The following is a 27,754-nucleotide window of genomic DNA, read 5'->3' as shown; positions in this document are numbered from 1 at the left end:
GTCCTTTCCCAGGCTGAGGCTCCCTGCTTCCCTCTGAGCCTGGAAACCCTGCAGAGGCTGGTGAGGGGAGGGCCCAGCCCTAGAAAGCCCACCCCTCTGCTCCATTCCCTCTGCCAGCATAATCCAGCCCCTCAAGGGCTGAACAGAAAAAGCCATAAAAGGAAGGGTCTGTAGGCACTTTTTATCTCATTCTTCCTGGAACCTCCTTAGCATAGGAGTGGGAAAATGCAGTGGAAATCAAATATCATATCTCCACAAATTATGGCCCCATAAGGGAGGCCAGACTGGTCCTAAGACCCCTTTGAGGATGAGGAATCTGAAACTGAGGAAATCGTGGCTGACTTCACCCAAATGACACCTGGCTGGGTCTGGACGTAAACCAGGCCGTCTAGATCCTTCCATTCCAGCCCCAGCTGCAGCCTCAGCCTCCCTGCTGAGATAATCTGAAATAGGGGGAGGCCCCTCTATTCCCACTGAACTTCCTGGTGGCAGGTGGGGGAATCTACTGAGGGCTCTCTCAGGTGGGAGTGCAGGTGGGAAGGACCAGGTGCTGCTTCATTTACCCGCCTTCTGTTCAAGTAGCAAGAATGTCACATGTGCTCATTAAGCAGGGCCGATTTAGCCCCATAGCACCATGAGTTACAGGAGAGTCTCGGAGAAAGTGGACAAAGAGGAAACAGCTTTCAGGAGTAAATGCCAGGAGAGCTGCACACAGACAAACCCTGAAGGGTGACACCTGGTGACGGGTTAGCAGATCCTCGCTTAGGAAACAAAGCCATATTGTGATTTTCTCCAACCGCTCGCAGAGGTGGAGAGGGACAGCTAAGCTGTGGGCTGAAGCCAGTCAGTCTCAGACTGTTATTATAATATCCTATTACAGATTCCCAAAGTGATGAGATTGGCAGGAGCTGTGTGTGTGTGCGTGTGCGTGTGCGTGTGTGTATGTGAGAGAGCGAGCCCGCGAATCCAAAGGAGAAATCCTATCTTTCCCAACCATAGGAACTACATACCTGGAGAAAATACCCATCCCCTGCCAGTAGCACCCCATCCATTGTAACCTTTCCTCAGAGATTAAATATGTAAACAGGCCCCGGGCAAGCCCTTGGCAAATCACAAGTGAGAGAAAGCTTTGCTCCCTTGACACGCCCTGCCATTCCTCCCCACATGACACAGGTCGCCCCAGCTTGCCAAAGCCCCTGCCCCCCAGGCACCTGCCGCCCCTCGATGTCAACAACAGTGACTAAAACGCACAGGGATCCGTACAGCTCACAAAGCCGCCCAGCCACTCATCTAGCAAGCTCCCCTAATTGCAATTGGGTCAGGCCAGGCTGGGCCAGGCTGCGGTAACCTCAGCGAGGTGCCACGTGACATAACAGGAGGTCATATCTTGCTCACCTAGAGTCTCCTGTGGGTCTAGGTAGCTCTCCAGGGCAGGGGCTCAGTAATGCAGTCGGCTTGGGGGCTGAGGTCTCTCTGTTTCATCACATGCCACCCCAAACTGACAGGGCAGGGGCAGCAAGTCCCCAAAGGTCTCATGCTAGTAAGTGGATATTCTGGAAGTAATACGCTCCACCTCTGCTCGCAGCCTGTTGGTCAAACTTGCATGTCCCTGCCACCCCTGTGTGCCACACAGCTGGGGAAAGATGAGCCTGTGAGCTCAGAAGAAACAAAAAGCAGGTATGGACAACAGTGCTAACATCCTCTACCACTATGGATGAACCGGGGACATGGGTGCTCCCAGGACACTTAAGCCAGCTTTGTCAGGCTTTGTCAGGGGGCGGAAAATGTTTTCTGAAGGAGGCAGCATCAGTGCTGGCTCTGGAAAGGTGAGGAGATGATCTCCAGGCAAGGCCCAGCCCACAGGCAGTTGGCAGAGGGATGGAGAGGTGGGGAAGGAAGCAGAGCTGGGGAGGCAGCTGAGAGAGATGCAGGGAGCCAGGAAAGGTTCTCTTGAGGTGGGAGAGATTTTCTAGGGAGGCTGAAGAGCCAAAGAGAAGTACAGCTGTCTCCTTCCTTAGCGAAGGAGGAGGGGATGAGGCAATGTGCACTAGAGGAACCTCACCCAGAGCTTCCACCAGCCCTGGGAGGCCAGTATGGCCAGTCGTATCCTCTGAATGGAGAAAATGAGGCCCCTTCTAGTTGTCACTTGTGCCTCCATTTATTCATTTAGTACCTGATACAGATGACAGCCAGAGATGACAAACACATGGTCCCCAGCCTTCGGGGACATATTAGGAGCCAGAAACAGAGGGCAGAGTTCAAGTGCTATGAGCTCATTTGGTTGAGAGATCAGAGAAGGGGGTTGATCCCAGTCTTGCAGGATGGACTGGATCTCAAGAGACTGCATGGTCCAGAGACATTCCAGGCAGAGGGAAAGGAGCAGGAAAACCTGGGCAAGCTCTGAGAAACCATGGACACAGAACCCACCAAGGAGATAAGATATAAGGCCTGGAGAGGCAGTTGGATCCAGGCTTAGAGGCTGCTGGAGGGTGTTGAGAGCTGGCTTATACCAGGCTGTTGGCGGTAGGGCCAGCTAGGTCCCAGGGCCTGGGTCAGGGCCTGGGAGAGGCACCTCAGAGCCCCAGCCAACCAATCCCAGGAAGGTGTTTCTAGCACAGGGTCTTTTCCCAGAGTCTACACTGGAAAGGAGCTCCTGAGTGGACCCTGCCATACCCGCAGGGGGCTGTCCTTTCCATAATCCCAGTGCACACTGGCCCTGCCCAACACGCTCACAGGGAGCCTCCACCTCATGTGCTTAAAGGAGCCACCCACGTGCAGCCTTCCTCTTGCCCAACGCTCCGAGGCTGCCCCAGCCCAGGGTGGCGTGGAAGCCACTCTCTCCCCATCCTTCCCCTCCCACCTCCTCTCTATGCCCATCTAGGCCCTGGAGCCCCACGCCTGGAACTGGGAATTGGAGAGGCTCAGTGTCAGGGCCAAATAGGGCACTAGTTTAAGTCTCCCAGTGTTGCCAACCCCCTTCTCTTTACCCTGTGGTCCATCAGTGTGAGACAAAGTCTGTCCCCTTTACAGACACCAAATCCATAGAAGTGACCTCAGAGGTCCCAGATTGGAACCAAATATTTGTTTAAACCTCGGTCCTCGTTACACCTCACTACCCCTAGCTTCCAGAAGAGGAACAGCGACGGCTGGATGAGACGGAAGCTCTCCCTTTGGGTCCCCACTGGGAAAGGCCCCAGGCGGATCTCACACTTGACCCAAGTGGCCTCTCCAGACGCACTGAGGTTTCAGAAGGGCTCTTGAAGCGCAGAGTTTCAGCAGCTCAGGTGTGTTGAGCGCTCAGGCCACTGTCCCAGGTGCTTCAGACAGGTTTGCACCTTGAGTCAGCGCTGCAGCCCTGCAAGATGCAACCAGCGCGCCGCTTCTCCGACGCGGATCCTGAGACGCGGCGCTGCCCTTCTCAGCGAGGGGGCGCGCGGGGAAGGCGGGCGCCGGCCGAGGGGCGGTCGGCCACCAGGGGGCGCGCCCGCCCCCGTCCCCGTCCCCGTCCCCGTCCCCGCCCCCGCCCCCGTCCCCGCCCCCGTCCCCGTCCGCGTCCCCGTCCCCGCCCCCGTCCCCGTCCCCGGCCGCGTCCCCGTCCCCGCCCCCGTCCCCGTCCCCGTCCCCGTCCCCGGGCCCTGCGGAGCCGCGGGAGCCCCGGGGACGCAGGGGTCGCGCGCCAGCCCGCTCCGCGCCCCGAGGGGCAGTCTGCCGGGGTGCGGGCCGCCCAGCCGCCCCCTCCCGCCGCGCCTGGGGCCTGCCGCGCTCCTCACGCCGGCCCCGCTCCCGCACCGCCTGCACCGGCCACCCCAGAGCATCCCGGGGCTGGGCCCCTGCTCAGGGTCGTGGCCTTGAGATGTCCCTCTGTCCCGCTCCGCGACAAGGCACCGGGTAGTCTGTTTATCTGTATGTTCAGTACGAAGGTGTAGTGAGCCCATTAAAGAACAAGGGAAGCATGGTTTGTCTCCCTCTCTCATGTTTCCCACTCAGTTCCCCTCCTTTCCCTTATAATCCTTTTCACTATGTCTTATATTCCATGTATGAGTGAAACCACATGGTGATTGTCCTTCTCTGATTGACTTATTTTACTCAGCATCATACCCCCCAGTTCCACCCACTATGAAGCAAATGGTAGGCATTCCTGTCTTCTGATGGCTGAGTAATATGCTCCTGACTCTGGGAAACAAAGGGTTGCAGAAGGGGAGGTGGGGGTGGGGGATGGGGTAGCTGGGTGACCGCCCCTGAGGAGGGCACTTGATGGGATGAGCACTGGGTATTATACTATATGTTGGTAAATTGAATTTAAATTTTAAACACATGTAAAAATAAATAGATAGATGACAGATAGATAAATTTTAAAAAGGAAAGCAAAGAAGAAGCCAGAAGCACCAAAACACACACAGGGCTTCCTGACACTCTCTGACCTGTTGCTGGCAGAGGGGTCACCCAGCCCACAATATGGGGTTCCCACAGCCTCTCCACAGCATCGCCCTCTGGAGACCACCCTTCTGTGGCTTCAGGGGGCTCAGATCCCTCTGACTCCTCTTTCCTCCAGTTCCTAGAGCACCTTGTAGGGCCTGGCCCTGAAATAGTAGCAGGCATCAGAGAAAAAGCTATGTCTGCCTGTATCCTGCGCATCTCCACTTGGGGAATGTCCCAACTGCCCATCCTGTGCATTTAGGCATCTGGAAAGTGCTGGACACCAGTCCTGTGGAGCGAACAAGACAGACCGAACCCCATCTCCCTTGGAATTTACAATTTGGGAAGCAAGACAGACATAATCAAGAAGGCCCACAAATTGTGTAGCAATTGGCTAATAATCTATCACAGGTGCAGCCATGCTGTGAAGCAGGAGTGCAAACACACAGATGGATACCTGCATGGGAACGCAGTGGGGTGAGCAGGTATGCAGTGGACCCAAAGGGGAGAAAGGCCAGTTCCCTAGCAGATGTGGGGGGGGCAGGTAGGAGTGAAGGCAGTGAACTTCAGCTGAATCTTGAAGGGTAGGGCACGTTTGTTGAGCAGGGCCTCAGAATGGAGGTGTTCTGGGCAGAGGGGGCTGCAGGAGTGAAGGCTCAGAGGTGAGAAAGCTTGGGATACGTTTGCATGAAAAGCAGGGGCAGGTTGCATAGTTACGAGCTGCCGGAGTGTAATGAGTGGTGGTGTACCACGCACACCTCCCATTGTAACTGGCTGCTGCCTGTGGGAATGGAAGGCACTGACAGCTTTTTAACAGGCGATGCAACGCAGTTTCTGGGTTTAATAAAAGGTCACTTTTAAAATGGGCTGTGGGTGTACCTGGCTGGCGAAGGTGGGCTCTACGGAAGGAGGCTTCTTTCTTGTCATTATGGCTGCTGGGGGAACAGGTGCTGGAAAAGATCAGAGCTGGGGTGCTCCAATGGGACCAGAGCTGGGGGAAGGACCAGTGAGCAGCAGAGCACTCCAGGCCCCCACAGGCTCCCAGCAGCCAGGCTGTGTGCTGCCCAGGGTTCTGGGGCTGATCCCTGGGCCAGAATGCGCCTCCCAAGCACATGCTGGGAACCGGCTGTCTCTGGGCCCAGCATATGGGTTCTAATAGGTCCACATGACATTTATGTTTTAAAGTTAGCTGCATATATCGGGAGAGTTTGAATTTTGGATTTCCTCTTGGAAAACCCTGGGTCAGCACTCCTGCCGGATGACAAGGGACTGGAGCTGAGTACAGAGCACTTTCGGATGGTCCCTGTACTCTTAGGGGGGGCTGTGCTCCCCACATCACTAGCTTGGTCCTTGTGGGTATTTAAATTTTCACACATACACATGCCCTTAGAGAGTCCAGCTAAGCCAATGAAAATCTAGGTGAATGTGGGAAATGGCCTGGAGGAGGACAGAGGGGCTGTGTTTGAGAAATAACAAGCAGGTGGATGACTACCCAGTAGAAGATGAGAGGAATCAATGTGGACTGCTGGGCGGCTAGAGAGTCAAGTCGGAACTGAACTCCCCATCTCTCTGCCCAAACCTCCTCTCACTGGCTTTCCCATCTCACTTAATGGCAATCCAGCCTTCAAGCTGATCAGACCAGAAACTGGGAGACAGAAGAAAATAAGAGAGGACAGCTTAGTAACTGGGGAGGCATGAGGGGAGGCTTCATAGTAGCAGCAACGCTCTACTTCTTAAATTCGTGTTGGGTAGCTGGTTTTGTGAGAATGCATTGAGCTCTCTGTGCTTCCGTGTATTGTAGTTTACAGAATAAAGTGTCAACATGTCATGCATGTGTCTCAGTTGGGCACCGCTATAACCACACCATCACCCCAGGGAAAAAACAGACTTGTCCTTAAAATAAAACTCACACTTAAAATTTGATTTTCCAAAGGCTTGTTTAATCAGTGATTCTGAGTAAATGTTAGATTTACACTCATGGTTTTATTGTACAGTAACATTTTACCATCTTTTTAGGTAAATAGTCTGTGTATTGAAATGTCCTCAAATGAAAAGCATTTCCCATTGTAAAACTTTTACCAATTTACTTTTATATTTATGATTTGTTTTTAACGAGGGCCGATATTACCATGTTGCAAGCGCCACCTGCCCTGCGATGTATTTGAGACAGAGGGATGGCTCCAAGCCAAAAGTCTGATTTTTTTTTAACTTAATAAAATAAAGAAGTGACTTTTTTATGCTCTACTTTCTCAGTGTGCATTGTCTGATAGGGTAGAAAACAAATTATGTGAGGGAAAAAATAGAATTATCAGTTTTAACAGCATAAATTGTGATAACACTTTAATCTTTATTGTTTGAAATTCATCTGGAACTTAAAATGTTATTATTAATAGCCTTTTACTCGAAAATGCCTGCAAGTATTTGTTCTTCCTTGTCAGAGCATAATATTTACTTGTTAAATGGAAGCTTAATTTTTAATACATAGTTTAATTTTATACACACAAGCTACCTAGTTCAAGAACAAAGTTTTTGTTTTTTTTTATAAAGTCCATTCTCTATCCATGAATTTTTAAAACTCATTTAATATGCTTACACACATCTTAAGAGTTTTAAAATCACACTCTTTCGCTGGGCTTGCCTTAAGATTGCAGAGATGGGTGGGCCCCCTCGGGCTGCTGGGACACAGTGGGGGCCAAGGGGAATGAACATAATGTTCACCAAGTCTTTGGTTTTTAAGACAAGTCAGGAAGCCACGAGTCACTGTACTGTTTACCTGAATACCCCTGGAATATTATTGCACATCTTTGGATTGCACACCTCGTGTGGCCACAATTCCTACTTGCTGAGTGAGAATCCCTAGAGACACAGCCTCCTGTCGTCTCCCACTTCACTCTGTTCATGGGGAACATCTTTCACACTTAAACAATGGGACAGAGGTACTCGATCCAGTGCCAGAAGGGCGTCTCAACCCTCATGGCTTAGTATGGAGATTTCCTGGAGTGCAAAGCAGAAGGTGCAATCCAGGGTGGAGGCTACACATCCTGACACATACACAGCAAGCACCTCCTTTTTGCTCTGGCCCCATTGTTGAAATGTGAAGGATTCTCCATATAAATGCCCCGTGCACAGTTAAGAAAAGGAAAGAGACGACGTGGTGGGAACTGACTCTTGTTAACGTAAGTTGGAGCTAGAAGCATGAAAGCCCTAGACTGGCCCTTTGCGGATCAGTCCACCCTCTTCTGCCTTCCTGTCCTTACCAAAGGTCCCAAACAGCAAATAGTCAAGCCAGCCTGTACAGGGATCTTCTCCGACTCAGGCTTTATCCTCTAAAGGCAGAAAGACCTCCGGAAGGGTGGCTGGCGGGTGCCCAGAAGCCCTGAGGAAAGCCTCAACCTCTGCTTTGGCCTGGGGCAGTGAGGAAAACCTCCCGGGGTGGGGTGGGGTGGGAGGATTCACAATTCAGATCAGAGTACAGTCATGCATTCCCAGCTTTGGGATGGAAACCTTCATTTCTACAGTGTGAGGACAGAGAACTTTCTCTAGCTTTCTTTCTTTCTTTCTTTCTTTCTTTCTTTCTTTCTTTCTTTCTTTCTTTTTTGATTTTATTTATTTAGTCATAGACACAGAGAGAGAGAGACAGAGACACAGGCAGAGGGAGAAGAAGGCTCCGCACAAGGAGCCCGACGTGGGACCGGATCCCGGGTCCCCAGGATCACACCCCAAGCTGCAGGCGGCGCCAAACTGCTGCGCCACCGGGCTGCCCTCTCCAGCTTTCTTAATCTTATCACCTGTGGTAGGCTGAACGTTGGCCCCCAAAGATATGTCCATGCCCCAATTCCCTAGAATCTGTGAATGTTACTTTATATGGCAAAGATTCTGCAGATGTAATTTAAGGATCTTAAAATGGGGAGATTATCCTGGATTACCTGGGTGGACCCTAAATACAATCACAAGTGTCTGTGCAAGAGGGAGGCAGAGGAAGACCACACACAGAAGAGAAGGCCATGGGAAAAAGCCAGGAATGATTCTCCCTAGAATCTCTAGAGACAGCATAGCCCTATCAACGTCCTAATTTCAACCCAGTGATCCTACTTCCAGACTTCTGGTCCCTAGAACCCTAAAAATAAATTTTGATTATCTTCTGTTGGTCAGAATGAAGTCTGACCAAAGTGGTGGTCATTTGTCACAGCAGCCCCAGGAAGCTAGAGAAACACCTTCTCAGCCAGAACCCTACATTCTCCTTGTGACCAAGTCTGTAAAATTTTGGTCCTCAACCCAGGACTGGCAGGCAGGCATTTCCTTTCTATATGTGATTTAGTGATTATTCGGCAAAATCAGCCTTCCTTGCTGTGAGCTGGCAGGGAAGTGTTGCATCCTCGGCATCCCACAAGATAAAGCTCCGTGCCAGGGAGGCCAGGCATCCTATCCCTCTGGCTAGGATTCCATAATTGTTATAAAAGACTGTATGTTTTATTTTAAAATAAATATGCTACAAATTCTTACCTAAATATTTTTAAGGAAGAAATCTTATCTTTAATTTTGTATTCCCCAGAGACTCTCCTTAGTTTAACAACTCTCAGATTAATTATAACAAGGTCAGAGGGGATATAGTCAAGGATTACTCATCAAGTGGTTGTGAGCAAATCAATTTCTACCACAAATACAGTTTGCAACTCCAGGCGAACATTCATACTTTTTTATAACAAGCATCTTGATAACTACTTTGCTCTACCGAACATACAAAAAATAATAATAACACTTTTCTCTACCAAACATACAAAACAAAAGCATTGCAGTTTCTAAAGCCTTGAGATGAGAGGTTACATTCCAAAGAAAATTAATGGTAATTCTAAAGGTAGACTGCAGAAGATTACAGTGCACTCCTGCAAATAAACTACTTAAGGTAATGATGACAAGATTCAAATAAGCAGATAATTTTTAAAATTTTTTCTCTTGTATATGAAAGAAAACCCGTAGGAGTTTTGTAAAGAGAATGCATACTTATTATGAATTATTCAAGCACTGCATGGAGGTGAAAAAAATTCAAATGCCACTGCTCATAAATAATTATCATTTACATTAGGAGAGTCTTTTCTTATGTGTGTTCCAGAAAGGCTAAATAGATATACCAAAAGGTTTTGATAAATATGTGATTATTTTGTATATGCTATTTGTAATATTACATTTGATTTCATTTGTATTTAAAACTTGAAAAAGAAATCAAAAGGAATCTAAAAGATTATATCTAACTCTAATTAGTATATCTAATAGTATCTAATGTGCATAATTATCATATAAGTATACATGACATAATAATTATATGTATTATAATTTTTAGATTTTTTATTAGATAGCTTTCTAGATTTTTTATTAGATAGCTTTTTTAGATATTAGATATATATTTTATTAGGTACATTAAATATTAGATTTTTTAAAAAGATCTTTTTATAACTACAAAGAGATTTGGAAGGAAAAACATTGAGACTAGAGAAATTGTTTTTATATTCTGTATTTCAATTTAGGCAAATCCTTTGACTCCTTGATATGAAAAATGAGGACATTGATCTAGAGCCTCCTTTCCCTCCCCCACATGCTTACATACTGTGATACAAATATCTTACATACACAGCATTTATATTTTAGCTCATGACTATAATTTGTAAATTTTTTTGTATTAATATTACTTTGTAGTTAAATATTTCTGAATCTTACCACAGCTTCTCTACCCCTGAAATCTTCATTTTGATTTATAGAAATTTAACTTCAAATAAGACCTTTTTCCCCTCTCAGCTAATGCTATTTATTGCTTGGATGTTTATATTTTCAAAAATACTTATTTTCAACAATATTTCCCCTTAACTTTTTTACTCTAACTTACAACTTCTACTTTTCTGAATATTTAAATTTTTCTCAAGGCTTAGAGAAATTAAAAGCTTTTACCCAATGTCACACAGCTAGTGTGCAAAGTCAGGACGCCAATGCAGGCCTAATTTCAAAGCTCACCATGTTGTCATCTATCCATCATCCACTGTTCCCATTCAGTTACACACTTGCTCATTATCTATCACTCCTCACCTATGTAGCTCTGTATCTATCTGTTACCTCCATTCATCCTTCAGACATCCATTTATCTACTTCGTTATTCCATTCATTCATATACGATACCAATGCGAGCATACGTACATAGTCATTCATCTATCCAGACATTCCATCTATTCCATCTGTCAATCAGCCCATCATCCTTCCATCTACCTATCTATTTATCTACATTAATTTACTTTAGCATCCATCCATCCACCTATACATGGATACATAGATACAACCACTCATCCAGACATTCATCTATCCAACTATTCATCCACAAAGCCACTCTTTCATAAATCAGTCCATTCCATTTCCTATGGATCCTTTTATCTTTTCTATTAATTCATCTGCTCATCCAACCAGTCTATCAATTTATCCAGTCACTGATAACTCTGAAAACGAGAACTTTCGTAGAATAGGGAATTGTCTTCTTCTAAGAGTCTGTTGTATTCTCATTCCATTTCCCAGCCATCAAGAGAAGACCATAGTATTTCATGAGACAATAAGGAGGTCTATGAGCCCTTGACTGTCTCTCACCCATATGAAAATTCTTGCAAGAGAGACTGTGGGTCTTACGGTCTTAAATATGGAGGTCTTAAATATGGATCCCTTCGGTAATCTACCCAATGATTGAACCCTCTAATGTTTGTGCAGTAACGAATCCTCTCTTTATGGAAGAGTCATCAGCAAAGATTACAACCTAAGACTATGAGGCAGAAATTTTGCCCATTTAGACCTCCTCTGTCATTGGCCTGGTATTTTTATTGCAGTCACAACCTTCCATCAACCGACCCACTGCTTAGTTCTCTGGCCATCCACATGGAGTCACTGAATGTGACTTGTCAATTTACACCTAGTTTATCATCACTTTCTTTCCCTACCCCCACTGTGGTGAAGCAGCCTGGAAGCACCACTTGGGTGGACCTCAGTAAGAGCTTAATGTGAAAGAAGCTCAGTTCCTCACTCAGATGAGTGATTCACAGTTAACATGATTGAATCAAGGCTATTCGTGACAAATACAAGTCAAAACAAATCAAGAGGAAAGAGTAGAGACGTAAAAATAAATTTTGAAGCCTCTCTTGCAGGGTATTTTGCAAATAGAGAAAGAAACTATAATCAAACTTAGAGCAGAAAAAGAAAAAGAGGAAGAGGAAGAAGGAGAAAGAAGAGGGCATTTGCGATAGTGACAAGGAGTTCTAGGAGGAGGAGGAGGGAGAAGAAAGAGAGAGAGTAGTGCCCTACAATCTAGAGAGCTAGACTTGTCTTCTGGTTGCCTCCAGAACAATCAATGATAAAGAAATTACAGAAATGAGACAGAGAAGTTATTATAAGAACAGTGAATGGTTCCTGGGGAGACTAAAGCCAGGGTGAACTCATATGAAACGTTAACAGCAGTCCCAGGTGGGGGTGGGGCAGCAGGTATAGAGAGGGGAAGAAGACTGTGAGGAGAAACTTCCAGTTCTGTTCATTCCTCTCTCCCATATTTCCCAGGGAAGATGACTGGTGGCCTGGTGGCCTCTGTCACTGGAAGAAAGAAATCAGTGGTAATAGCTTGGCTATTACCCTTGCTCAGGAATGCCAGGGTAACATCAGAGCTGGGCCGAGTTGAGATTCTGATGAAAACACATGCAGGCTGACCAGATGCCCAGGCATTTACTCCTCTGTCTCAGTCTCCTCAAAACCCTCATGGGATGGCAGGTGACCATTTCAAGAACAGTGGCTGAGCTCCTTGTGAATGGAGCCAACCATTCTAAAGATCTTGTTTTCTTTCAGTGCTATTTTTTTTCAAATAAATTAAAGAAGAAACCCTGAATAAAGAAATTTCTCTGTGAAATGAAAGCAAAAAGGGATGTTGAGTGGCAATCCTGGAGTACCTGAGGCTCTCCATTCCAGGGCTTGTTCCCACTCCTTCTTTCATACTCATTGGAAGGACAAAAGCAGACCTCTATTGCATCCCTTCCCATTATTGGACTGGGCAGCTGATAACCACAAGAGAAACATGATAGTATAAACAAGATAAGTATAAAAAATATAACAAAGATATTCAAAGATATGAGAGAGAATATTGGTAAAGTTAAGAAGGAATAAGAAGAGGTGCCTGAGTGATGCAATTGGTTATGCATCAGACTCTTGGTTTCAGCTCAGGGGTCCTGGGATCAAGCCCCACAGGACTCCATGCTCTGCTTTTCCCTCTGCCTCTGCCCCTTCTCACCACTCATGCTCCCTCTCTTGTTCTCTCTCAAAAAAAAATAAATAATCTTTTTTAAAAAAAGGAACAAGAAGCAATAAAAGAAGACAAACATGTGCCTCTTCTGATAGAAAAATAGGAAATTCATTCAGGACAGCAAGAGAAACTAGGCACAGTTTTATAAAATATACTTAAAGATAACAAAGAGAGAACAAGGTAGTAAAGAAGTGGCTTTACCCAAGATCTTGAAGAAAACAGGGATCTAGAAAAGCATGCTTGACATTTGGACTACTTCTGCCCTGGGAGCATGTACTGATTCTGCACAAGTCAGCAATATCTGTAATAACCAAACACTGGAAACAACCAACATGTCCCTTACAATAGGTGGATAAATAAACGGACACAAACCCTTGTTCATTTCTCAGAGTTAGGAGTCTCTCATGTTGGTGGTGGAAAGGGAGGTGGGCAGGGGGTTGGGGTGACTGGGTGACGGGCACTGAGGGGGGCACTTGACCGGATGAGCACTGGGTGATATGCTATATGTTGGCAAATTGAATTCCAATAAAAATAATAATAAAATAAAATAAATAAACTGACACATTCGCACAATGCAATACTACACAGCTGTGAAATGGATCAACTACAATTACATGCAACACCATGAGTGGATCTCAAAAACTCAATATTGAATGAAAGCAGCTAGATGCAAAAGAGTACATATTGTTTGATTCAATTTATAGACAGCTCAAATATGGGCACAACCAATCCATACTGCCATACCTGAATAGACATTTCCTTTGTGGGAGCAGCATAATGACTAGGGATGAGGTGATGAAGATTTCTAGGGTACTGGTAATATGCAGGTAGGAAGGTGAGCACACATACTTTTCCCTATTCCTCCTGCTAAATACAACTTAATGCCCTAGATATTGTGTATAAAACAAACATAAGAAAACTCTGAAAGGTGGAGAGAAGAAAACAGACCAGCATTGGACCTTGGGACCCAAGGAATGACACAGTGATGAGTTCCCTATATTTTCTTTTTACTTATATATTCTGGACTTGGAGCACAAGAAGGTAGTGATAAAAAGACCACTGAATACAGACAAATATAAAGAATCAAACAAAGCCTGCTCTCTCTAGTCAATGGATGGAGAAAAGGATAGCCTAACAAGACAGAGAACTTTAGTCAACAACTGCTGTGCTCCAATCGAATACCACAGGTAAAAAAACTATGAGGTTTCCCCTATCATCTACCTACCCCAGCAAAGTCCAAGTAGTGAGTACAACCTTCCACCATCACTAAGCTGTATCAAAGCTGGGATGAAACATCAAGGAAGGCCAAGATGGGAGCCGGCCCTTTCATCCCCACGGGGCAGTACTGAGGCCTCCCACCCACACTCACAGTGGAGACCATGCAGCAAGTCTTCACATCCATCCCCTCTCCCACCTTAACAAGACCCAACTGATTTTTTATAAAGGTGCAAAGGTAATTCAATAGAGAAAAGATAGCCTTTCCAAAAAAGAAAGAAAAGAAAAAAAGACCACCTCCAACACACCCCATACAAATCTAACTCAAACTCTATCATAGACTAAAATGTAAAACTTAAACCTATTTTTAAACTTTTAGAAAAAACCTAGGAGAAAATCTCTGGGACTTAGGACTTATTGAAGAATTCTTGGACATGACACCAAAAACACAATTCCTAAAGGAGAAAAGTCAGTAAGTGGGCTTCGTCAAAAAGTAAAAACTTTTACTCTGCAAAAAACCCTGTTAAGAGGTTGAAAAGACAAGCTGCAAGATGGGAGAAAATATTTGCAAACCACACATCTGATAAAGGACTAGTGTCTATAATATCTATATTGTATCTACAATATACAGAGAATTCTCAAAACTCAAATAATCCAATTTTAAAAATGGACAAAGGACATGAGCAGACAATTCACCAAGGAGGATATACAGATGGCAAATAAGCACATGAAAAGATGTTCAGCATTGTTAGTGGTTAGGGAAATAAGGATTAAAACCACAATGAAATATCACTAGATAGATGCCTCTCAGAATGGCTTAAAAAAATAAATAAAAAGTGACAAAACCAAAGGCTGTGAGGATGTGGAGATACTGAACCCCTCACACATTGCTGGTGGGAATGTAAAATGGTACAGTTACTCTGAAAAACAGTTTGGCAGTTGCTTTAAAAAAAAATAATAAAACCTGCCATATGACCCAGTAGTGCACCTCAGGCCTCTATTCTAGAGAAAAAACAAACAAACAAACAAACAACTTACGTTCACATAAAAAACTTGTACATGGTTGTTCATAGCAGCTCTATTGGTAGTGGCCAAAACCTGGAAATAACCCAGATGCCCTTTAATAGGTAAATGCTTAAATAACCTGGGGTAATCCATACCATGGGATAATATAAAACAGTGAAAAGGGAGCTAATTATTGATTCATACAACCTGAATGAATCACCATAGAATTATATGTGAGTGAAAACCAATCCCAAAGGGTTATATATGTATAATTCCACTTACATAACATTCTTGAAAAGACAAAATTATTGAAAAGAAAAATAGCTGTGGGATGCCTGGGTGGCTCAGCGGTTGAGTGTCTGCCTTCACCTCAGGGCGTGATGCTGGTCCAGGGATGGAGTTCCGCATCAGGCTTCCTGCAAGGAGCCTCCTTCTCCCTGTCTATCTCTCTCTCTCTGCCTCTCTGTGGGTGTCTCTAATGAATAAGTAAATAAATAAAGTCTAAGAAAAAAAGAAAAAGAAAAAGAAAAATAGTTGACTGGTTGCTAGAGGTTAGGAAGGGGGTGGGGCATGAGGGACCCTTGTGGTGATGGAAATGTCCTGTATATTGACTTTATCAGTGACAACACCGTAGCTGTGTCATTGCACTACAGTTTCGCAAGATGTTATGACTGGAGGAATCTGGATAAATTATACACAGGATCTGTCTTATTTCTTTCAGCTGCTTGTGAATCTACAATGATCTCAAAGAGAAAGTTTAATTTAAAAAAGTATATATAGTAGCAAAGGGCTGAGAATAGCCAAGATTTTCTTTTTTTATTTTAAATTCAATTAATTATCATATAGTGTTTTATTCATTTCAGAGGTAGAGTTCAGTGATTCATCAGTCTTATATAACACCCAATGCTCATTACATCCTGTGCCCTCCTTAATGTCCACTACCCAGTTACCCCATCCTCCCATCCTCTCCCCTGCAGCAACCCTCAGTTTGTTTCCTATGATTGAGAGTCTCTGATGGTTTGTCTCCCTTTCTGAGTTTGTCTTGTTTTATTTTTCCCTCCCTTCTCCTATGATCCTTTGTTTTGTTTCTTAAATTCCACATATGAGTGAGATCATATGATAATCCCACATATGAGTGAGATACATGATAATTGTCTTTCTCTGATTGGCTTATTTCGCTTAACATAATACCCTCTTGTTCCATCCACGTCATTGCAAATGGCAAGATTTCTTTTTTTCTTTTTTGGATGGTTGAGTTGTATTCCAACATGTATGTGTGTGTGTCTGTGTGTGTACCACATCTTCATCTGTCCATGAATATCTGGGCTCTTTCCATTATTTGGCTATTGTGGACATTGATGCTATAAGCATTGGGGTCCAAGTGCCCCTTTGGATTGTTATATTTGTATCTTTGGGGTAAATACCTGGTAATGCAATTGCTAGGTTATAGGGTAGCTCTATTTTCAACTTTTTGAGGAAACTCCAAACTGTTTTCCAGAGTTAGCCAAGACTTTCTTTCTTTCTTCTTCTTTTTTTTTTTTTTAGCCAAGACTTTCTTTTTTTTTTTAATTTTTTTAAAATTTTTATTTATTTATGATAGTCACACAGAGAGAGAGAGAGGCAGAGACACAGACAGAGGGAGAAGCAGGCTCCATGCACCGGGAGCCCGACGTGGGATTCGATCCCAGGTCTCCAGGATCGCTCCCTGGGCCAAAAGCAGGCGCCAAACTGCTGCGCCACCCAGGGATCCCTAGCCAAGACTTTCTTAAAGAAAATTTAAAAATATAGGGAAGATGTAGAAGTACATCTAGATTGACCAGAGGACATTTTCTGGAAAACAGTTTGGTTTAAAATCAAACATATTTGGTTCTATATACCAATGTATCTACTCGATGCATATCTTAGAAAAACTTCTCTCAGGTGCATGAGGAAGCATATAAAGAATGTTCATAGCAGCATTTGTAGTAGCACAAAGAATACTGTGCATTTTCCAATGTTAATTTCCTGGTTTTACTAATGTATGATGGCAATGGAAGATATTATCATTATAAATCTAAAATTATTTTAAACTTAAAAACATCTTTTATCTTGGACACATTTTACCGAAAATGATTTAAAAACTGGAGCATACACGTCAGTATTCACTAAACAGCAGTGCAAACAAAAGAACTGCTACTATATGCATCAACAAACACATCTTAGGAATATAATGTTGAGAAAACTGCAAGTCATAACAGAGACCATACCTTACATAAAGTTCACAAGATGCAAAGAAAACAAAGTATTGTTCAAGGACACATCAAAATGTGATAAGACTCAAAGAAAAACCAGAGTTGTGCATTTCTGCAAATAGGGAGGAAGGAGAAAGGATGCACGGGAGGGAAACAACTGGAGACCTTAGAAGTATTGTAACATTTGATTTCTCCAGCTGGGTGGAGGGTCAATGGGCATTCACAATGGAAAGTTTTCTTTACAACTTACACAGACATCAAACTTATGCAATAAGAAGCTTTACCTAATTAAAATAATAAATAAAATAAAGGAACACAAAAACAGCAGAACCTCAAGTTTTCAGAAACTTATTCTGGTGGGTTTACCAAACTGAGTGATCCAGGGGCCACATTTCCCTTTTTTTTTTTTTTTTTTTTTTTGGAACCTGGAGAAAGCCTATTTCTTCCAGGGCAGGTTAAGGACAAGAGCCCAAATGAGGAGAGACAAGCAATGACAATAGGTAGAGAAGGAGGGGGACATGGAGCAGAGCAGACTCAGACTTCCACAGCACAATGACCACATTCTCTGAGCAACAGCAGTTATTACCTCCAGCTACATGAGCCAACCTGTCGTGCTGTGGTTGAAGTAGGTAGGGCTTTTGTCATTTGAACTGGAATAATTCTGACAGAGTCCCATAGGTGTCCTGGCCCATGGGTCTGACTTTGAGGCTTATAGGTGGCCAGAGGGGCCTGGGTCCGATCCATCCCTCCCCTACTGTCATACTGCCTTGCGTGGGGGGGACCGGGTGATCAGAGAAGGTGTAGGACTTGCCCAGGCTTACCTAACTTCCTGCCAGTAGCTTACCTGACTTTCTATCACAATTCAACTGCTTTGTCTCGACAGTGACAATGTCCTCAGTACAGGAGGATGAGAGGGTACAGGAAGACAGCACCAGGTGGCATCTGGAATATTGGTGGAGGGACCACTCAGAGGTAGGAAGTGCTGCAGCGCTGGAATCGCCTCTCCTTCTAGAGCTTCCTTCAGCCCCATGCTGGATGCAGTCTCCTGAGAGAGCAAGAGCCCCATAGCAGAAGTAGAGTGGGAGTTTGGAGGGTGCCCCTGAGCCTGATGCCAGGCACAGTGGGGCAGGTATCCTAGACAGCTGGCCCTACAATCTCTGAGGCTCCAAACCAAAGGCAACTCGGAGAAATAAAACAGTTGTTTTGATTTGCATTCTAGACATTCATTCAAACATTCAACAACTATTTACTGAGTTCTCATTTAGGTCCTTGAGATCCTGTGATGGAGCTTCAACAGCTGCTTTCATGGAACTCACTTTCTAGTTTTTAAGCAAGCAATGAGAGAGGGATCCAGCTGGGTTGACTATGGGCCAGGATGCCTATGGGGCTGGTAAACAAACCAGAGACAGACAGGAAGACACCCCAATCAAGCCATGTAAGTCAGAAAGAGGATGTCAAATGTCCCTTGGTAATCTCTAGGGGTTGAGCTCGCTTCTCTTCTCTCTGTACACACACACACACACACACACACACACACATACACACAGGGCTTGCTCCCAAATGTTCTTTGAACCACAGTAAAGAAGGAGACCATGTGGTGGTTGAACAGTAGGAGGCAGCTTCATGAAACCTCCATTAACTGGAATGTCTTACCATCTGCTGTCCTGGGGGTCCTTCTAACACTTGGGTTCCTTGCTCTCACCCACTCACAACTTGTCCCACGTGCCTCGCTGGGCCAGAGGAATACAGAGGGGAATGGGAAGCAACCCTCCTGTCCTCTGGAAGCTCCTTGTCCGGATACAACTAACTGCCAGGGCAAGCAGAGGCCTCGGAAGCCTGGTGGCCCCAGAGTCAAGAACTGCAGGGCACTGCCCAGAGACAGCCGTGCTGATGTTGGGGCGTCTGCTCCTTCTCTCTCATGGGACAGCAGATTCAGGATAAAATTACCTGTAGGAGCGGTTGGCTTGAGATTGGCACCCTTTTCTGGTCCTCCTCTCTTGCTGGCCAGGTCTGAGGTGACACCCCTGACCCCAGAGAGGAGCCCAGAGGAGGGAGGGCTAGAGCCCACCCGCACGGGGCCACAGCCACAGCCAGGCCGGTCAGGGCCCCTGGCCCACCACCCGGCTCTCCCCCGACCTCCTTTCCTTTCCCTCTGGGCGTCGCGGGAGGTGGAGGAAGGGACCTGGAAGACTAGAAACAAAGGTCCCCTGGCAATTTCGTGTCATTTTTCTGGATTCAAAGGAGGGGTCGCGTTAGAGCGGGGAAGGCAGGCAGACGCGGGGGGCGGGGGGGGGGGGGCAACGAGAGGCGGCGAGACCCGGGTCTCCCGGAGGCCGGGCGCGGGCCCCGCATGACATCAGAGGCTGGGGAGCGCGCAGAGCGCAGGCGCGGCCGCGGAGGGCGGGCGGCAGGGGGCGGCGGCGCGCGGCTCGCGGCTGGCGGCTGGCGGCTCGGGAGAGCGCTCCTCCGCCCCGCGCCGTCCTGCGCCCCGCGCCTCGGGCGTCCAGAGCGCGCCCCGCGCCCCGCGCCCCGCGGCAGCCCAGCCCAGCCCAGCCCAGCCCAGCCCAGCCGCCTCCACCTCCGCCGCCGCCGCCGCCGCCGGACACGCCGCCCAGGCCGGGCCGGGCGCACCGGGAGGCAGGGACGCGCGCAGCCGCCCTTCCCCCTCCGGCTCCCGCACCGCGGCCGCCTCCCTCGCCCTCCGCCTCCCTCCCGCTCCTTCGCCTCGCCGCCGCCTGCACGGCCCGGCCGCCAGCACCATGTCCGCAGGGGGAGATTTTGGGAACCCGCTGAGAAAATTCAAGTTGGTGTTCCTGGGGGAGCAGAGCGGTAAGTGCCCCCTGGTTCTGGTTCTGGTTCTGGTTCTGGTTCTGGCTGGGCGCCGAGTCGAGCCCCGCCGCCGCCCTCGTCCGCCCGGTGAGGCCCCGGCCCCGGCCCCGGCCCCGGCCCCGGCCCCGGCGCGGAAGGGCCCCTCCGAGCCCGGGCGGGGGGAGGCCCCGGGGAGGGATGCGGGGGGCGCCGGCCCGAGGAGGGGTGCGGGGCTGCAGCGGCGGGAGGCCGAGGGCGGCGGCTGCGGGCGGCGGGGCTCGCGGGCTCGCTCGCAATGCGGCAGCGGCTGCGGGCGACCGCGCAGGTGGCGGGGCGCGGGGCGCGGGGCGCGGGCAGGGGGCCGGGGGGCGGGGGCCGGAGCCCCTCTCCGAGCACGAGGCGGGCGGGCGTCGGGCCGCGGGGGCTCCCTGCGGACCCTGCCCCGGCAGATGTTTCGTGCTGGGCACGGCCAGGCCCCGGAGCGGGCGGCCTCGGGGGAAGCCGACACCTGTCTCCCGTGGGAAGGGCGGGCGCCCACCTCCCCCGGCCTCACGTCCGGCTGGGCGCGGAAGGTTCTAGACGCTGCCCTGTGCCCGCGTGTGGGAGCGCCCTCGGGCCCAGGGTCTGGGCGAGGACAGCGAGGGTTCCCCGGTGCGAGGCGGATTTGGGGGATGGTGGGGGCGCCTCGCTCCGGGACGCGGTGCAGCCCGGCGCTGGGCAGAGGAAGGACCGGGCGGCACGCCCTGCCTGGCCTCCCAGCACCCTCCCAGCACCCCTCCGGGAGCGCCGAACGCAGACGCGTCTTCCCACCCCCACCTCCCGGCTCTCCGCCCGCCTTGGGGGAGGGGAGGTCACCGTGGCAGCCGGCCAGGGGCGGGGGAGCGGGGGAGGGGGAGACAGCGGCTTCCCTGCCACCCGGCAGCCTCTCGGGGACAGCATCTCAGAAGCCCCGGTTGGCCCCGAGGTGAGAGGACCAGATGGAAGAGCCTGGATCCCGCTGACACCTGTAGGAAGGACTGGCCCTCAGAGCATCTCCCCAGAGGCCTCTCACCTGGGGCTGCAGGGAGACAGGCTGGGTCTTGCCCAGCTCACCTCAGGAAGAAGGCGGTCACTGGGGACAGGATCCCCAGCTCTAGCTCTGCACACCAGTCCAGTTCACGTGGTTTGATGCCTGTCCAAGGGGCCAAGACGCAGGCAACCTTAGGAGGACCTGATGGGCTCAGGGAACAGTGCTACCCTGCTGCGTGTACAAGTGGGTTGTGAAGGTCACATGGCAGGCCTCTGTGTTGCTGCTCATTCCCTGGGGTGGATGGTTCAGAGAAGGATGTCAGAAGGTGGTCAGGCCCTAACGTGGGGATGGATCCTGGGGCCAGGCTGGGCATTTCAGAACAGAATCAACTCAGCCAGCCAGCCCTGGGTCCTGGACTATGAGTTTCTGATCTTAACAGAATCCAGCTTCTGAGCTCACTATGCCTGAAGGGATTTCAGGAGTCTTCACATCCCAGTGCTACTCTTACCCAGCCTGAAGCCCTGGGAGAGAACTCTGACCAGACAGCCTGGGAGTTGAATTCCTGCTTGTGTTGTCTCGAGCAGATTTCCAGGCCTCTCTGGGCCTCAGTTTCTGTCTCTGTGAAATGGTTGCCTGAGGGCAGTTCTCTTAGTCCTTCACATTTCCCCAGTGCTTCTCAAAGGGCCTTAGCTCTGTTAAGTTAGTTCTCAAGAAACATGTTTTGTTCCCAGTCTGAACATGTTTCAGCCCATCAGACCAGGGCTCTGATGAGGAGAATGCCTCTTGTGAATTTGAGTGAAAACTCTGGACTCCCTCAGAATCTCTGATGGGCTGAGGTCCCTGAGGAGCCATGCAAACCCCCTTTGTTCCTAAATCACAGAAACGAGAGCTTAAGGCCTCAGAGATGGAGTCCCCATTCTGCATCTGTAGATAAGAAGTCTGACCCCCAGGGAGGGGGAGGACTTATGGAGAGTCCCAGGGTGAGTTACTAGTACTTCAGGGGCTGGAACCAACATCTCCTGTTCCCAGTTGTCAGCATGTCATTGGGAATTAAGATGACCTTGAATCAGAGAGATGGAGAATTGGGGAGCCCTCCTGAGTTGAGGTAAGGATTGTCACCCTCTGGGCAGCCTTGTGGCCGTGTTGGATGACCTGGGGGGAATGCTGAGCTGTTTGGGCTGGGGACAGGGTTTGTAGGCCCACCCTTGGAACACAGGTCATTAGAGATGAAAGGCTCTGCCATCAATGGGATTGGCTATTGGCCACTCTGGTCCCTTCTGGCTGGGAGCCTTTGGGCCCTGAGAAGCCTTCTCCCACTAGACTGTGTAGTGGATTGTGTACTTCATATTCTACATGGCTTTTGGGGCCCCGAAATTAGGTGGGGGACATAGGCATCCCAGAGCCTGGTAGGATGGGGGAACTGCCTTCGGAGATACTGCTTCTGTCTTGCCTGCACACAGTTTTGTCTGTGTTGGTCCTTTGTGTCACTGTAGCCTATGCAGTGTAGGGAGCCCCTGAGTTCTGGCCCTCCCTCTACCCTGGTTCTCTCTCCCTATGTGACTTCAGAGGTCCTTCACCTTCTCTAGCTGAGACACTTGGGTCAGCTGAGCTTGACAGAAGCCATCTAGAGAAGCATACCTATATGAGCTGACTCCCCTGGATAGAAGCCAGGGGAAGGGGCTGGAGGAATGTGGCCTTTTCTTGTTTCTTGTGGGTGGTATAATGGTGCCATCTCCCTAGGCTAGTGGATGAGGACACCTGGATTCCAAAAAGGAGTACCTGACCTGGAGCCCAGTGATGAGGAGGACACCTGGAACAGATAATTCAGAATCAACCCTTCAAAGATACCAGGATCTGGTTTGAGTAGGAAGCCCTTAAGGAACCACGCTAGAGAGAATACCTCTAGCCCACAAGAAAGCCCTCCTCTTGGCAGCAGAATGACTGCTGTCCCCTAGACCATGGAATACAGGCTGACTGACAATGTCAGCCTGGCAGGGGGTGGGACTGTGGAAAGGGCTGTGGTTCCAGAATGAGAGGAAGGCTGTGCAGTGCTGCTGGTGTTCAGATGGCTGTCACTGGGCCTGCTGGCCATGCTCTTATGCTAATGGCAGTGGTGGGGGATTCGATGGAGGATGAGGCACACTGGTCCCAACTGCAACACTTGGTGACATCCAGAGAATACAGGCATGAACTGGTGTCTTAGGAAGGAGAGGAGGTCTTCCTCCTCTGGGGGGACACATCTTCCTCCTAAGTTCTGATAGTGTTCTGCGGGGGTGGGAGTGGGGCATTAGGCCTCCCTCGGGTGCATCTGGGTGTGTCATGGGGACTAGGGATGTGGCGGATAGGCCTGTCCAGTGTTCTGGCCCCTTCTAATCTCCATTCTCTGAGACTACTCTGCCCAAAGCAGAAAGATTGAGGGCCCGCCACAAGTTTGATCTGCTTTCTCAGGTTGAGGTCACCAGACAGCGTGTCCCTCTAACCTGCCTCCTCTCTGTCTTGTCCCTGGCAATTGTGCTGCTCACCATAGTGAGCACCATGTGAATGGCGTCCCCAGAGTTGTGCAACACAGTGACTGTGCACAGCTGCCTTTGACTATTTAGTCATTTGTTCACTTATCCCTCTCTCTCCCACACATCCCTCTTTCCCTTCCTCTTTCCACCATCCATTTATTCATTTAGTCAGGTCTTTGAGTGTATTCCTGCATCATAGAATTTATGGTCCACTGGGGAGTTCAGACATTTGTGGCTATAATTATAGTAAAGGTCTGTGCAAGCTATGACAAGAGAAGAACAGCTGCTGTGAAAGCACATAGCAGGGCGTCCCACCCACCTTTGTGGGCAGGTGTCAGAGATGGCTCCTAAGACTTCAGAGGAGGAGATGCTTCTCTAGGCAGCCGTCTGGTACTCCGGTGGGCTGAGTGAAGGGGCCCACCCTCTCCAGGGAGCTTTGTCTGTTCTTCATCCTGCTCTGGAGAAAAAACGGCTGGGATGGGGAGCAGGAGGATGAGGGTGTCTGGCTTCCTAGTGCTGAGAAGGGGCTTTCCCCCACTTCATCTCATTCCTCTGGGTTAAGGAGTGGTTGTTTCCCCTACACACACACACACTGCCCAGAGGCTTGCCCTGCCTTGCCTAGGGCCTGGCCCAGCCTGACCCCTGCCATCCCCCCACACACCATCCATAACCACATGGGGAGCCCTTTGCTGACCTGGGCATTGTACCTGAAGCCCATCCTGGAAGTCTGCTCCCTGCTACCTCCCAGATCCACTCATTCTGCTGTGCCTGGCCCATCTGGACACTCACCATGGCATAGCTTTGGTTTCTTTCTGAGTATTTGAAAAACACAATCACATGCTGCCCCATGACCTCTCTGTTGTTTCAGTTATTCTGGATTTTTACGTGTTTATTAGCTCTTTCAGGTACAAAACCCCTAACTGAATTTTTAAGCCCCTTAAAGGAAATTTAAGCGCCTAAGAGGACAAGGTCTTAGCTCCTTTCCCCTCTTCCCTTTTACAGGGAGTTTGTGCTCCTTAAATATCTGCATTTAAAAATGATGAGATTATCCTCGCTGTGTGATATGTCCTGATAGTCCCTCAGTAGATTAAAAGCCAGGGGAGTCAAGGCAGCTTTGAAACAGGATTCTTCATCCTGACACCTGCTGCTTTCCCAAGCCCGGAGATTTTTACCAGCAACACTTAATCTTTCACAGAGGGTTGGAGCATTTAGCCTTGATCGTGCCCAATCCATAGTTCATCTCACAAAAGCTGACATTCTCAGGGTACCCACCTCCCCACCACCTTCTCTAAAGAAATAGGAGAAAGCAGCAGGGCCACCAGAGGTGGGAAGGAAGGGAGGCGCCCAAACCGGATGTTGCCAGAGCTCACTTGGAGATCTGAGGTAAATCACCAGTCGTCCTGTGTCTCAGCTTCTTGGTCTTGTTTTCTCTCCTCCCAATTTTTTCCCTCCCTTCCGCAGTGGCTGGAATGATGGGGGAAACCTTGGGTGTTGGGTATGGACCCAGAATATTGGCTTTATTTGTGTAAGGAAGGTGTGCATGAGATGAGAGAATCAGATGAGACCCCAAGGTGAGAATTAACCTGTACTTGGCATAAGACAAGCATAGTACCCTCAATGCTGAGGTCAGAGACAAGAGAACTAACCAGAAGAGAAAAACGAGACCATTAGAATACACTCTGGTTCTGCATGATCTGATAATCATTATCATTTGCAGCCCCCAAATTACAATCAGTCCCATTAAAATACAACCAAATAACCTCATCGTTCTTTTGTTATCTATCACATCCCTAAAGTCAGCCCATGAATATTTACCCTTATAGGTGTTCCCCTGACCTTGCAAACTGGCCCGGGGCAGACCTGCGAATGGTACCATCTGCGTCCACCCCGGCTGCAGTGTCTTCCAGTCCTCTGCCTTCTGTGTCTTCCACTGTTGCTGAATGAATGAACCATTGAATGTGCAGGGCTGTTTGGTCTCAGTGTAAATAAGTTAGAGAAATTGCTGGGCAGAACCATTGATCAAGGTGAGAAGAGATTAGGGTGAGCAGCAAAATCTATAGACATCAGGGGTGGACTGCCCGAAAAACTGGGCTGGGCACCTTCCTCAACTATCTGTCTGTCATCCTTTTCCATTTGTCAGCACAGAGTAGAGGAGATGGGGGAGGTTGTCAGGGAGAAGTACCAGCCACGCCCTGAGATGAGCAGCTTTTGTTAGAGCCAAAAAGATGTGCACCAGGAAATGGGGCCCCCAGCAGAGCCCCTGCTTCATGAGAGAGGAAAGGAGAGGATAAAGATTCATAATGCCCTGTGAACTCCTAGGAGGAGTTCATTGCTGTATCTTAAGGCTTGAAACTTCCATTTTTTCCTATTTCTGTAACTATTGCCCTAAACTAAGTGGGATTTTTTAAAAAGTAAATGTTCACTGCTGTGAATGCTTTGTCATGTTAGTGAAGTGATTTATTTTTAGTTTTTAAAAAAGCATATTTATCCTGGTCTCTTGGTAACAAGACCAGTGGGAGCCCAGGTAATTCAACCACATGTCCCGGGCCAGGCACCACCTATTCCCAGGTGGGGACATATCCAAGGGACAGGCTAGGGTCCAGGAGAAAACAGATGATACCCTGCTCCTTTGGGCAGAAGAGAGTCTTAAAAGCAAAGGTTACTCCCAGGAAACACACTGAAGACTGGCAGCCTAAGGCACCAGCAGGTACTGTGGACAGTGAGAGGAAGACTTGAGTTGTGTGCCTTCTGTGCTAAAGACCACAGCTTTCTTCCAGGACTCGGAAGGATAGTTGGTGAAGGGGCATGATGTCTTGGGATTTCCCCAGAGAAAGGAGCTTCCAATATTGGGTTAACTGGGCTCACCCGATTTCCCCTGTGGCTAGAAATGAGGTAAGGGCAAGTCACAGAGATTGGCCATGAGCTGGGACTTTATTCTGAGGGAATCACATCCACACCTAGGAAGGATTCTTCATCCTAAGGGCATAGAGAGGGTACTAGATGGGTAGGGGTCCAGAACAAGTCTGTCTTTCCTAGAAAATGGAGCTGACCTTCATGGGTTTCTGTGTTTTTCCTCCAGTTAATCTCAGGTGGCATTTAGGCTCTACACGGGGTACTTTCTCCCCAGTATGTTAAGATAGATGTGGAATTCTCCCTGTTTTGCAGGTCAGGAGACAGAGGCTCAGGCAGAGCTGGTCATGGCCACGGACTCACAATGCTGCTAATGTGGCAGCATTGAATTTGAACCCAGGTCACTATGAGAAACCCAGAGTGATCTGTTGGACCTCATGCCTCACAGGCAGATTCAGGCCCTGTTGTAGGGTAAGAGGACAAAAGAACACTGAGGCCTTATAGACACGAGGTCTGCTGTAAATATTTCCTGTGGAATTATGTGCCAAGCTCTTTGCTGAGGATGAGCCAGTGGATCACAGCATGGGGGTGCATGGGAAGAGGCCTTAGATTCCCCTAGGCTGGTGAGGAGGTCAGGGGGATTGCTCTAAGAAGCAGGCAGGGTCTCCATGTGGGAGTCCTGGAGCTGGATTGCGTATCAGACATTCCTTTCTTATGCAGAATGAACTACTTATTTGAGGTGGTTTGAAGGGAGTTGATTGTAGAGATTGTAGGGATAGCTAAAGCCTTCCCAAGTCATCCCTGCACTGTCATGGAGGCAGATGCCATCCCAGTTTTAGCAGAGAACTAATTCCTAAGCAGGGAGAACCAGTCAGACTAAGCAGCTTGTTCCCACCTGTTCTGGGGCAGCCCTTCTCCTGGCCTCATCCTCTCTTCAGACCTGGAGATATCAGGGCCCTGGAGACCCTGATTCTCTTCTGGGTCAGCCACCAGCAGCCTCTGTGGTTGGTTAAGCCCCAGCCTTTCTCTGGCTTTCCCAATATATTCTCAAAGGCTGCTGGACTAGATGGCCACTCAGGCCAATGAAGCTCTAACTCTGGTCCTGTAATTCAGCGCCAGCTCAGGGTATGAAGCTAGTAACACTGCCAGCCTGGAGAAAGCACTGCTGGCTAGTAAGGTCAGAGGGGCTGCAGAGATGAAGGCATGTAATCAGGGCCTCTGCTAACTGTTTCCCCCAGAACTTCCCTCGCCAGGCCTCAGTGCAGGGTCCTCTCCAACCAGCTGCCTCTTCTCCTGGGAGAAGAGCATTGTTGGCCCTCCTTCCTTGTGTGCCCCCAGGGTGCTGTGGCTCATCTCTTCTCATGGTGTGTTTGACTCAGGTTGCCAGGCAACAGGGAGGGGA

General features: G+C 48.6%; 1 protein-coding gene across 1 annotated transcript in view; it reads left to right on the top strand.

The window, feature by feature from the left end:
• The first annotated feature begins 19,600 nt into the window (after positions 1 to 19,600).
• RAB6B (RAB6B, member RAS oncogene family) overlaps positions 19,601 to 27,754 on the top strand; it is a 60,853-nt gene continuing 52,699 nt past the window's right edge. The window contains exon 1 of the mRNA XM_026015539.2: positions 19,601 to 20,004. Coding sequence (XP_025871324.1) covers positions 19,935 to 20,004 — 70 coding nt within the window. The 5' untranslated portion in view covers positions 19,601 to 19,934. The remainder of the gene's footprint in view (positions 20,005 to 27,754) is intronic.

Source organism: Vulpes vulpes, chromosome 11 (genome assembly GCF_048418805.1).
Source record: "Vulpes vulpes isolate BD-2025 chromosome 11, VulVul3, whole genome shotgun sequence".
Lineage (NCBI taxonomy): Eukaryota > Metazoa > Chordata > Mammalia > Carnivora > Canidae > Vulpes > Vulpes vulpes.
This window is presented reverse-complemented; position numbering and strand designations above follow the sequence as displayed.